Source organism: Natator depressus, chromosome 13 (assembly GCF_965152275.1).
Source record: "Natator depressus isolate rNatDep1 chromosome 13, rNatDep2.hap1, whole genome shotgun sequence".
In the NCBI taxonomy this organism is placed as follows: Eukaryota; Metazoa; Chordata; order Testudines; family Cheloniidae; genus Natator; species Natator depressus.
Genome location: NC_134246.1, coordinates 82,366 through 95,858, shown reverse-complemented (window position 1 = coordinate 95,858; position 13,493 = coordinate 82,366). Strand labels below are relative to the sequence as shown.

General features: G+C 42.4%; 1 protein-coding gene across 1 annotated transcript in view; it reads right to left on the bottom strand.

Annotated features, from left to right (window-relative positions):
• Positions 1-475: 475 nt before the first annotated feature.
• LOC141997380 (protein-glutamine gamma-glutamyltransferase E-like) overlaps positions 476-13,493 on the bottom strand; it is a 30,398-nt gene continuing 17,380 nt past the window's right edge. The window contains exons 6-14 of the mRNA XM_074969725.1: positions 11,394-11,522; positions 11,041-11,221; positions 10,361-10,496; positions 7,889-7,992; positions 7,558-7,800; positions 4,966-5,283; positions 3,683-3,846; positions 2,467-2,591; positions 476-1,159 (exon numbers count right to left, since the gene is read on the bottom strand). Coding sequence (XP_074825826.1) covers positions 1,000-1,159; positions 2,467-2,591; positions 3,683-3,846; positions 4,966-5,283; positions 7,558-7,800; positions 7,889-7,992; positions 10,361-10,496; positions 11,041-11,221; positions 11,394-11,522 — 1,560 coding nt within the window. The 3' untranslated portion in view covers positions 476-999. The remainder of the gene's footprint in view (positions 1,160-2,466; positions 2,592-3,682; positions 3,847-4,965; positions 5,284-7,557; positions 7,801-7,888; positions 7,993-10,360; positions 10,497-11,040; positions 11,222-11,393; positions 11,523-13,493) is intronic.

The window sequence follows — 13,493 nt, the reverse complement described above, 5'->3', positions numbered from 1 at the left end:
CTCAGTTTGTGGTGGTGATATCTTTGGTTTCTTTCTCCAAATGCTTCTGTGGCTGACTGGGAACATGTGATAGGTGTATTGCATGGATTATGGAAATGCTTAGTGTCCTGGATTTGCTTTTCCAGGTCCCCAGAATTGATTGTCCAGCCTCAAATTGATTGCAATGTTTGTCTTTCTCATTCTTAGAGGTCAGACAGGAAGTTGGAAGAAAATACTAGTTTACATTTTGTTTTGCTTGACAAAGTTTATCATGGTGCAGTAACTTATTATGCAGATATAGAGGTAGTAGCATAGCACAAAAGTACAGAAATGAAGTAGGCACTGCCAAAAATATTCCATTACTGATTAATTTGTAAAATCTGGAAAAAGAACCCTCAACACCTTGAGTTTCCCATGCTATTTCTGTGGGATACATAATTCACAATATCACTGGCATTACAAGGAAATTATACTTCATTGACACCATTCTTTGAAAGTTTTATTAATTGCTAACAAACTGGGATTAAATCACAGCCAGACTGGAACTGTAATTAAACACCTATGGGAAAAGCCAATGTTCTGACCAATCTTAACGCAAAGAGTCAATGTATAAAGTCAGTAAAACACTGAAGCAAATACAACCCCCATCCCCTTAGGAATATTGTAATATTATCATTGTTTAACTCTGTCACTCTCAATTCACCCGAGGCAGGAGAGAATCCACAGGATGTACTTTATGTTGTTGCATTTGTTCTAGGACAAGAGTTGCAGAGTAGAGAGGCGAAAAAGAAACACAAATAGAGATATTTGAGATTAGACAAGGAAATATTGTGGAAGCAAGAGAGTCATCCTGTTGTTGTAATGCAGAGAGATGAGCTATTTTTCTGCATTGCACTTCACAAGGACATTCAGAATGAAAATGTACTAATTTACAGTCATCACTAGGATTGTGCAGGGAAAAATGCTTTTTAATGCTAGTGTAGAAATAGGGGATTGGCTCTGTGATCAGAGACATTACAACTATTGCAACTGACCGAGGGCCACATCGATGGTCTCAAATCCCTTAACATAGGCAAACTTGTCACAAGAGAAGTCCACCTGCAGCTGCATCGCACCGCTTCTGTGGGGTGTGAATTCTAAGTAAATCTTTGATCGCTCCTTGGGTCGCAGTGGTGCCACACTAAAACAAAGAAAACATCAGTGAGTTCAGGCTCAGATAGGAAACCCTCCTATTATGTATCCCAGAGAGGCCCAAGGAACAAGCTAAAGTGGAAAGGAAAAGCAAAGCCACCTACAACTGTCACACCAAAGAGATGATTTGAAGTATCTGAAGGGCAGCCCTGTTTCCTGGGAATTAGTTGGGACTCAAGGCTCCTGTGTGGATCAGGAAGCAATAAGAAATGCTAGATTTATAAAGGGAAAGAGATGAGAGGGCGGAGAGTGCTACTGCATATCTCCATATTTAGATGCAATACAGAGCTGTCAACTGTCCAGGTTTGAGACTGATGATTTGGGTCCTCAAAATGGGCAAAAACTCATATTTTAAAGAGCCCCTCCAGTTGTCAGGCACTTGCGTTACTGACACCCCATCATCATCGCCTAGGGGCTGACGTGTGGTGGGCTTTGTTTTTTTTCTTTCCCCTGAACTGAGCTGATAATTCAGAGGCAATAGCTTCCAGGGACCCTCTGTGGAATTTCATTTTGCAGACCCCTATGGATTAGTAAGGGGACTTTTATAGTTCCCACAGGAAGCATAAGCCAGACCAGCTCATGGTAAAAAACGCTGTTAGACCCAGTATAGAATATTGAACATTGTGGATTCCTCACTGAAGAGCTCAAAAAGACAATGCCTGGCAAAACAATAATTAACGGGGCATTCTGCTCACATGCTTTGCAAAGGCACGTTTTTTCCCCAGCTTCCCATTCACCAATATTTATTTATTTTAAGGGAAGCCAAAGCAACCCTGCTTGCTTATGCTGGCAGGAAGAAAGCTATGGCAGGCTTTTATCTATCTATTGTATATTGGACTCATCACTGTACTGTCTGAGTAGCTCCCACATATTTAAAAGCAGAACTAAAAAGCCCTGCTCTAGGTGCCTTGCTGAAGACTCGCCAACCTGTTCCACCACACTTCCTCTTCAATATTTTTATACAAAAAGTCAAGAATAACAAATAAATTTCACCTGAAAATGGGAAATCTCCTGAAGTTTTACTTCTGTTTCGTGTGTTGCACTAAAGATTCCTGATGGACTGAAAACCTCAAAATCACATGTTCAAGACCTGATGGCACACTGAGAACACATCCAGCAGATCTGGGCATTGTTGTTCATATGTATTTCCTAAGACTTGCAGTTTCATACTTAGTTTAAAATGCATGTTGAAGATGGAATGTAAATGTTCTAAGTCTTGCTCACCAAGATACCAAGGTCAGGACTCTGTCAGTCTTTTATCAAAAGTGATGGACAGGTGACCCCCCTTTTACTTACTCTATCTTGACCTCTTGATTCATCAGTTTCACCAGCACCACACAGTCCTTCACTGGCTCTGGGAGAGGATTTGCATATGAGATCTCTACAGTAACAGGCTTGTGCACCACAACCTGTGCAGGAATCTAAATGGGGGGACAAACATTTCTGATGATTCACAGTTCTTATGCTCTCTCCTCCCGCCCTTGCAGGACATTTACTTGTGAACAGTCAACGGTGTTAAACTTTTCAGGAGGTGTCAGACACTCTCCCAGGAATGGAGTGGCAGACATAATGCAGATGTGGGCAGAGCATGTTTCTCCTTCAGGGGATGGATGGGCTATAGGTAGAACTATGGAATTTAACTTCTGGTTGATGTGCATCTCCCCTTTCCTGCCTTTCCTTGGTGCTGAAGCTGGGCTGGTATTAGCTGTGCAGTTGAGTGGAGGCAGGGAAATGTATATATTTTAAAAGATTTGAGGCTCAGATTTACTCAAACATGTCTTTTTAAATCAGTTTGTCCTTTAGTTTGCTGCCTGATTTTCTGTAGTACAATGAGCACTGAACGTGCTCTTGATAGTGATTAAAGATGCAAAACAGTATAAATCAGCCTTCATGTTAGTGTGAATTCAGGCTCCAAGTCTATTTCAGGACAGGGCAATGTCATTTGAGAGCAGCCAGAAAGCTACAATAATTAAAGTAAGAATGGAAAATTTATAACTAATCCAAAACAAATGATCTGATGGCACTTGACTTGGAAGGTGACTTGGTAGGGAAAGTGCCTGGATACATTTGTATTACAGAAGAGAAAACACAAGTGGTAAATAAACACAGAGAGTCAGGGCAAAGTTTCAAAAGTGGCCTCTGATCTTTTCATTCCCAGCTTGACATCTTAAGGTTTCTCAAGCTGGGCAACAAGAACTCAGTAGCCACTTTTGGAAAACTTGGTTTGGATTTTCACACTTGATCCTAGAATTCCCATAAGAACATAAGAATGGCCATACTGGGTCAGACCAAAGGTCCATCTAGCCCAGTATCCTGTTTTCTGACAGTGGCCAATGCCAGGTGCCCCAAAGGGAATGAACAGAACAGGTAATCATCAAGTGATCCATCCCCTGTCACCTGTTCCCAGCTTCTGGCAAACAGCCCATCTTCTGGGCTGAGCTCTAGCCACAGGACTCTGTGAGAACTCTTCCATTTGCTTTCCATTAAGGGCAGCAGGGAGACAGCTCTTTACCTTGATGAAGATGGTTGGAGACTCTAAAGTGATGGTCTTCTCCACCAACATCTTTGCCTCCTGTGTGTGCATGACTTCACACAAGGCAGTCACTAAGATCTTTTTATCATCAGTCAGGGACTTTTCATACTGGGCGTAAGAGATCTTTAACTGAATCTGTTTCTCTGAAATGCAAACATATTTGGAAAGTATCAGACTCCAGTAATTTCACAGATGCCCCGGGTGACTTTGTTTTTAGTCTTGTCTTCTCTGTAGTATGTGTTTACAGGATGGCACAGACAGAGGATGCTTGGTTCCATGTGAATCTCTTGCCTGCAAGCCCCTGCTCTGCATCACTCCTTGCTGGCTGCTGCAGACAGTTCTGCTATCTGGTACAAATTCCATTTTGCTTCCTCAGTCTAACCTACTCTCTTCAATAGAGAGTACACTGGTGAAACTGAAAGCTGAATTTGGCCCTCTACATTTAATTGTATACCTGTCCTTATATTACTGACAACTGGCTGGGTAAGACATTTGGTCTATCCCTCCATGTATCCTTTTCTAGATTTTACCTCTGCTGACTGGGTGAAAGATTGGGCCAATTATCACAAGGTCCCTGCCCAATCCCCTTCCTTATTGTCTCATTCCTTACAGTTTTTCTGCTATGTATGGAAAAAGAATAGCTTCTTCCTCTGCAGCCCTCTGGGATGAAGAAGTTCTGTATATCTTGCACTTGTTTTATTAACCCTAACCTCATTAAGGAGACATGGAGCTTTGCTGAAACTTTTACTGTATCCTAATTTGTTTTTACTGCATGTACACCCTCCTCTGTTAGATTCTCTTCAGTGATCCCTGTTGACTGAGAGAGAGAACATAGCCTAGTCTTGCAACATTTTGACCCATTTGGGGGAGGGATAGCTCAGTGGTTTGAGCATTGGCCTGCTAAACCCAGGGTTGTGAGCTCAATCCTTGAGGGGGCCATTTAGGGATCTGGGGCAAAAATTGGGGATTGGTCCTACTTTGAGCAGGGGGTTGGACTAGATGAGGTCCCTTCCAACCCTGATATCCTATGATTAGCCCACCACAGAGAGGAATTCATCTTTTTTCTTTTTTAACACTATAATCGTCATACTAGTAAAGGATGGACAAGCAGATTTTGTTCCTGGGCAATTTTGCAAGAATTGCAAGGCTGATATAGATATGCATTTGGTGTATCTTTCTCCTGTCCTTTTGACTATGAATAGTTATTTTCTCAGTTTAAGAACATGGTTTTGTTGACTGTCCAATCATGTGAAAAAAGTTACCTTCTTTAGAACCAAGATCAACAGATGTGGCTGCCTGCAAGATCTCTGCCACTGCTCTCCTTGTGTACAGGATGGTTGATGCACTCAGGTTCACCTTTACAGGTTTATATTCAGAGGACAGGTTGGTGAGAATTAAGATTAGGTTGATATCTTTGCCAAACACAGGGGGTTCAACTAGCTTGAATACCCCAGAGACCTCAGGTTTTCTAACTGTTTCTGATGATCCCTCATTAGGAGCTTCTGAGAGTCTTTCTGTGAGGTGTGATCCACGTGCCTTGGCACAGGCCTTTTTATACACCTCTCTTTCCTCGTGAGAGCCTGGGTGAAAGGGAAACATCAGTAAATTTCATAGCCATGTCTCCATTACATAGTTCCTAGGTTAAGGTTATAAAGAGAGTCTAGTATACCAGCTCTGCACTACCCACAAACCTGAGGTACCTGCAGATCCCATTTGTATTGTAGCTCCCTGGATCTGGGATTTGCACATCTAAGTATTTGTGATACAGTGAAATTATAACAGTCACTAAAATGAAGCACCTTGTCTTCCTGCTAATTGCTGGTCCATAGGGCTCCTATTGTCTCCTGTCTTTCACTACAGTATGCAATAGGACCTTGCTCTGTAACTCTGCAGGCCCTTCTGATAACTAACCTCTACACTATTTATGGTTGCATTAAAAACATCCTGAGCAAATTTCCAGAAATGGCCACTGATTTTAGGTGCTCAACTCAGGATGCTTTTATCAGAGCACCTCCAGCTCCCATTAACTTCAGTTCATGCTTTAGGTGCTCAGCACTTGTGAAAGATCAGATCCTAGATGTTTGAAGTCGGGTATCTGGACACTAAAGCACCCAATATCAATGGCCACTTCAGAAAATGTGTCTGTAAATCACTGATGTCATAGCATCAGCATGACTTAAAACCATAAAAGCCAGGTAGCAGAAAAAAGTTGTCCCGCTTAGGTCAGCACAGCATTTCTTGCCAGTCTGAATGTTCAACCTATGAGCATTTCATGCCATGAATAAACTGAACTGTATTTTGTGACAAATAAACTTCTAATTGCAGTATTCCAGAGCCATCAGGCAGACAAATGACAACCTTTATGATACAAGCTATGTGGGGGATGACACATGTACTCAGATTTTAAATCTGTTTCCATTTAGTTTAATACAGTTTTAATCCTTAAAAATCTGAGTAGTTCCTTGGATGAAAATGCTTGACTGTTTTCTGGGGGTTTGTTACTCTGAGAGAGGTAGTTGCTGCTGGAAGTCAAGGAGGTTCACAGCAGCACGGAGCAAAGAAAGGCTCAGACTCTTGTCGGGAGTAGGTTTGACTCCATCTCTCCACCGGGGAAAATCCACACTGGTGTCCTGCTTGTGCTCTATTATTGTTTGTTATGTGTATTGTAGTAGTCCCCAGAGGCCTCAGTCAGGACCAGTGCCCCACTGGGCTGTAGAAACACATTGTTAAGACAGTCCCTGACCTGAATCACTTAACAACTGTATTTAAGATAAGATGAAACAAGTGGGTGTAACAAACATTTGGAGGGAGGATGAGGGTATAAGTGATAGGAACATGTGGCTACATAGGCCACAATTAGAAGACAGTGTTTTGTGGGGGACTGGGGATATTAAAATATGAATAAATGCAACTTGACGCCCATTACTAATTCTCCATCCATCTATCAGGCCAGAACCGCAAGGTGGAGACAGGGCAGCCAAGAGTGAATGTGCACAGGAGTGTCTGGGAGTCAGAGGGGGAAATGAGCCCTTGGCTACAGGTAGGCAGGCAAGGAGAAAGAGGGATGATTCACTCCGAGAAGACGGGGTATTGCTGTAGGAAGGGTGAGGTGGTGGGGAGTGGTGGGGACATCTTTCTGATGAGGAAAGGGAGAAAAGGGGCTAGCAGGGAGGATCTGGTGAAGTTACAGGGTGGAAGGGTGACTGAGGAACTGAAACAAGTATTTACCCATCTGAATCTCCTCATATCACAGTAGTTAACATGTTAAACTTTGCTCATTCAAAGTGAAACCATGGAATTGTCCCAGTTGTAAAGCAGAATTAATGACTGATGGAAACAAGTAGAATGATGTTCCTGTGGAACCCTCAGAATTTCAGGATGTAGCGAGTGCATGCGGCTGCCTGCGCAGATCCAGTTCCTGTCATAGCTAATAGCATGAGTGGAGCCTGGACATAGCCAGTGCCTTGGTGGCACAGAGAGGTCTAGAGATTTCTTATGTAGCTGGTAGTGTAGATGGGACTCAGTTTCAAGGATATTAGTGGTGTCTTCTACAATCATTTTTTTTACTTCGGTTTTCAGGAAATTTTAATTGCTGATTTGCTTTGGGTGGCAAAATGTACCTATGAAATGATGTACTGCAGAATATTGGCCAGTGCATTTCCTGCTAAAGATTCCATCCAGCACACACCATGAATGTGGTACCCATTGTTTTATGAAGCAAGGCTGAAAACAGTATTGCCAGGAATATCGTTCCAAATGAAGCAGAGAAGTGATTAAACCAAAATATGCAACCAGTCCTAACCCTCCAGTCCTGAGAACCCAAGAGGAAATTCATTGTGATAGTTTTCCTTTACCTTCTGGATATTTATAATTGTTAGTGACATCCACACGGGAATTGCTGCCCAGAGCTTTGGTGCTGATGGCCTTGCCAATTCTCTCAGTGTCACAATACACTTTTTTTTTGGTTCCATCTTTGTAGACAATCCATTGGTTGCAGTCAGCATTTACCTCCGTAAACACAAATAGGGTGTCATAGTCCAAGTCTACATCACCTTCTTTGATGGCTCTGACAGAAGCAGGACCGCACTGAAATATCCCTAGGGCATGAAGAAAAATCAGCAACCTTATTAGGCACTTTGAGTCTCAGCAAAGGGACAACTTCATAAGAGGAACTTTATCTGTTACCTTTGCTTTGCTCTTGCGGAGTTGAATCTAGAACCTGCCATCCACTGTATGGTGTTCCCAAGTCTCTTCGAATGAACCAAACTTCGTTCCAGACATGATAATCCCTGAAGGTGAGAATGAACAGAGGTGCGGTTCAAAAGAATGGCAGAAATCCAGCCAATCTGTCTAATGATGGGACTATGAAGAGATCCTTCGGAGGACCTACATATTACCACTCTGGGCACAAGAATGGAATGTGATGCTTTTAAGGTGTTGCTGAGATGTAACATTGAGTCTCTTGGGATTGTAACAGAACATGATGGCTTCCCTAAGGGAAAATGATACTATCTGGGTATTACTGGGGTTCAGCCTTTAAGAAAGGGCATCCTCAGAGGGACAGTGACCCAGAGGAGTCGTGTGGCTATTAGGACTATATAAGAAAGCATCTGTAGCTCAGTTAGGGAGTCTCCAGGTGGAAACATGACCTGGAGGGTGGCTCTCAATTAAGGAAGCTGGGTAAACCTTGGCCCAGGAGGGGCTGTAAGGGAAACCTGCAGGGAGAAGGAGGCACCTGCAGCACTAGATGGTGAAACCTAGGGAAGGGGTTCCCTGTCGAGAGAGTGAGAGAAATGCTGAGCTCAGAAATGGGGCTGTAGTCTGTGGGAGACAGGTCACAGAAAGGACCCTGAAAGGTGTGAGAGCAAAAAGGAAAGACTGGAGGCAAAATAGCACTGGTAGGGGCTTGACAGCTCAGTTAAGAACACAGAATATAAGAATGGCCATATTGGGTCATCGAGCTCACGATCATGTCTTCTCGCAGTGGCCAGTGCCAGGTACTTAAGATGGAATTAACAGAACAGGCGATTATAGAGTGATCCATCCCCCTCTTAGAGGCTTAGGACACCCAAAGCATGGGACTGTGTCCCTGACCATCTTGGCTAATAGCAATTGTTGGATCTATCTTCCATGAACTTATCTAATTCTTTTTTGAACCAAGTTATAGTTTTGGCCCTCGCAACATCCCTTGGCAATGAGTCCCACAGGTTGACTGTGCATTGTGTGAAAAAGTACTTGTTATGTTTGTTTTTACACCTGGTGTCTATTAATTTCATTGGGTGACCCATGGTTCTTGTGTTATGTGAAGGGATAAATACCACTTTCTTCACATCATTCATGATTTTATAGACTTCTATCATATCCCCTCTTAGTTGTCTCTTTTCCAAGCTGAACAGTCCCAATCTTTTTAATCTCTCCTCATAAGGAAACTGTCCAATACTTCTAATAATTTTTGTTGCCCTTCTCTGTACCTTTTCCAATTCTAATTTTATTCAGGGGCCTCAGGATGGGGAATTTCAGAAGGGAAGGAAAGAGGAAGACCCAATCCCCTTCAATTCTGTATTATCAGGGTAAGGAACCAATTAGTCCTGGTGAGAACAAAAGGACCACTGATTGAGTCCAGGGAGGGCAAAAGACTACTGCGTTATGCCCTCCAGCAATAAATAGACTACTGGTGCAAGGAATAAGCCAAGAAATGTTGCCAACTCTTAAAATTTTATTGTGAGTCTTGTGATATCTGGTGTTTTTCTTAAAGCCCCACATGATGGCGTCAATTGGTTGTGTGAGAATCTTGAGAATCTCCACTTTCATTTAAAAAAAACAAAAACAAACTAGCCCAACTAGTTGTAGAGAAAAGCTGGAAAACATGAAGTGAGTAGTCTAAAGGCTCAGAAACCAGAAGGCAGTTGAAAATGAATCCAAAATGTATTTTTAAAAAACCAACAACACAACATGATTTTTAAACTAGTGCCATGACTTTTTGGGCCCAGACTCATGATTTTTGAATACTTAGCTATTGGTAATTCTGGGCATGAGCTGGTATTTTAGCAACAAGACGGAACTACTGAACCTGGGGAGGGCTGGAAGATAGTTGTTTGTTTTTGGACTGGTTTTTGTGTTGCTTATTTCCATAAGGGGAAGGCCTAATTTTAAGGTTGGTCAACAAACTTTGGTCACCTATTCACCGGAGGAGACCCAAGAGTCCAGTGAAGGAGACTGAAGCATAGATGTGTGATGACAAGAGGTCATTACATCAGTAAACCTGTTAAGAGCATGAGAGAAACAGAATTGCATGTGACTGCATGGGCAGGAACAAGATTTTTTTTTTTTTTTTAAGAGATTGGTGGGTGAGAGATTTGGTGCATGAAATCTTAAACTTCTTAAATTACTGCTAATTTTCAAGTCCTTTGGGTGTTTTGCCAAAGGACAACCAGATACTGTTAAATCAAGAGCAAAGTAGCTCAGTGTACAGTTTCCTTCCAATCTGGAAACTGCTTTATCAGGTTTTTTTTTTATATGAAGATTCTCTGATTTCCTTCAGGTCTGTGCTGCTGCTGCGCTGTATTTACTAGCGCAGAGGCCAGAGCAGCATTGCTTTTTTGGTAACTGATGCCCTATCTCTAAGTGTTGCTGAGATACAGAAGCTTTTATATTTACCATGAGGAGTCTCTGCTGATGTTAAGGCACTTTCCAGCACTGTCATAGTATTTATCAATACTCAGGTTTCCATCCGCATCATGGGCAGAATTAAAGTTTGAAATCAAACGAGTTGGAATCCCCAAACATCTCAGGACTGAAACACACAAATATACAGAAATGCTCCAACTGTCTTATTGAAAATGTTTAAATGCTAAACACCTGGTTTCTCAGCCACTCCAGATCAACTAGTTTCACTGGCTGTGACTCATCAGCATTTTCACAGCGTTTGAAGCACTGTTTCCGAGTGTTGAGTGAGTCATGTTGTGTTTTGTAGGGTATCTTGACACTGGAGCTAGAAGGTGCAAATTGCAGCTCAAGAAGGCATACCCATGCTAGCTCTGATCAAGCTAGTGTGCCAAAGGAAGTGTAGATGCAGTGGCGTGAGGGGCTACCCGCCCTAAGTACGTATCTAGGGTATCAGATGGGATTGTACTTAGGGTGGCTAGCCCCTTCCTGATGCTTGCACTGCCAGGGCTTAACTTCTATTTTTAACGCACTAGCTTGGTCAGAGCTGGCGTGGGTATGTCTCCCCATGCTGAAGTTTACCCCTTCCAGCTCTAGTGTACTCATATGCTCGTGAAGTGATGGAGGTTACAGAACACCTCCATTTCAGTAGCATTATTTTTTCTAAGATGTACCTGTGCACATCACGCCTGCAAAAACCCAGCACTGGCCGTACTGGACAGGCTTGTAATTTTCTTGACGCCACTTCCTGAGGATCACCACGCTACCATTCCATCTGGATGGGTTTTCATGCTCAGAGAAATTGTCATCCCAGCTTCCCTCCAGCACCCCGTTATCATTATCATTCCCGTTGATCTAAAATATTAAAGACATAGAATTAACAAAAGGAGAAGTCCTGTGTCAAGTTCTTCAGTCACATTATTCACACACAGATGGTTCTGTTGAACTTTGCTGAGTTCCACTATGCAGCTACGGCTTTTTGCTCGTAGGCATGTTTGAAACCGAGAGCAAATAACCCATTCCTTACCATTGAACTGATCACCCGCCCCACATATTTAGGATCTCCTCTGTGGAACGCATCGGTGACTGGGTCCTGACGACAGTACAGGCTCAGATCCAGCATGGTAAGGCAGGTATTTAAAATGCCATCTTGGAACTGTAACCAGAAGAGACAAAGCCTTGTAAAGAGAGAGTTAATTTTTCAAACAGAATTTGAAGATAAACTCCCCAGGAGCTTCCTCTTTCTGAGAAATCCAAACACAAAGATGTACTGGGACTGGAGGTACACAGAGCCCTCTGGCTGGAGTGCAGCGCACACAGCTGCTGTGCTGGCTAAGTGACAGGACATAATAGAGGGGGAGGGATAGTTCAGTGGTTTGAGCATTGGCCTGCTAAATCCAGGGTTGTGAGTTCAATCCTTGAGGGGGCCATTTAGGGATCCGCTGCAAAAATTGGGGATTGGTCCTGCTTTGAGCAGGGCTTTGGACTAGATGACCTCCTGAGGTCCCTTCCAACCCTGATAGTCTATGATTCTATGATACCAGACTGGAGAAGTATGGTATAATCAAAATAAGCCAAATTCATCCTGGTAACTGTTTTGTTTCAATAGAGTTACACCAGGGATGAACTGGTGCAGTAGAACTGTATTGCTCCAAAGATAATTCAATCAAGGCAAATTATTGTATTGATTAGATCTGTATTTGTATCCTATGGGCTGTAATCTGGATCAGGGCACCCCCTGGTGTTTTGGCACTACATAAACATATAACACAGAGAAAGTCCTTACCTCAAAGGCCTTACAAGCTAAGGCAAGCAAACTGATAAAGCCCAAGGGAATAGAATGTTAGGAAGAACCTGTCCCTTCCTGCAAGTTCTTGTGTGGTGCACTGCAGCGAGGGCAACATTATTGTCCTCCAATGAAAATGTGAGCTGAGGCTATTCAGAGAGTTTTAAACTCAGGATGTAATCCTCTGAAATGAATGCAAGGTTTAATTCCCCAGCTCACCAGCTTCCTTTGCACCTGCTGACTTACACTCCATCCCTTTTTCACCCTGCTCTCTTGAGTGAGTGAGTGAGTGAGTGAAGAATGGGTGTCTAATAAGATACGTGTATAAGTATCATCCTCAGTTTGCTGATGAGGTGCTTAGCTATGTACCTTCCTCTCAGGCAAAACTTCTGCCTGTGCATGATGCTGAGCGCATTCATTAATACTGGACTGGGGCTCCTTTGTCCTCCTTATAGCTGCACTGAACAGCAGAATTGACATACATAAAACCATAGTCAGAAGCATAAGATATTCTTGGAAATAAAGCAAATATCCTGACTCCCCTCATACTGCCCTAAATAAACAGGTACAGATACCAAAGAGACAAATGTGGATAAGAGAACATGAAATCAAAAGTGGGATAAAGACCTGAGTTCCCAAGTACATCTCCTATAGTTGATACAATTGCAGAACTACTAACTGTGGTATGTAACCTATCACTTAAATCAGCTTCTGTACCAGATGTCTGAAGGATAGCTAATGTGATGCCAATTTTTTAAAAAGGCTCCAGAGGAGATCCTGCAGATGATAAAAAACTACTCAACATAGTTAAATCCAAAGTAGACTGTGAAGAGTATTAAAGGGATCTCTCAAAACTGGGTGACTGGGCAACAAAATGGCAGATGAAATTCAGTGTTGATAAGTGCAAAGTAATGCATATTGGAAAACATAATCCTAACTATAATACAAAATGATGGGGTCTAAATTAGCTGTTACCATTCAAGAAAGAGATATTGGAGTCATTGTGGATAGTTCTCTGAAAACATCCACTCAATGTGTAGTGGCTGTCAAAAAATCTAACAGTGTTAGGAACCATTAGAAAAAGGATAAATAATAAAATAGTAAATATCATAATGCCACTGTATAAATCCATGTTATGCCCACACCTTGAATATTACATGGAGTTCTTGTTGTCCCATCTCAAAAAAGATTTTAGAATTGGAAAAGGTACAGAGAAGGGCAACAAAATGATTAAGGGTACAGAACAGGTACCGTATGAGGAGAGATTAAAAAGACTGGGACTGTTCATCTTGGAAAAGAGTTGGCTGGGGTGGGAGGGATATGATGGAGGTCTATAAAATC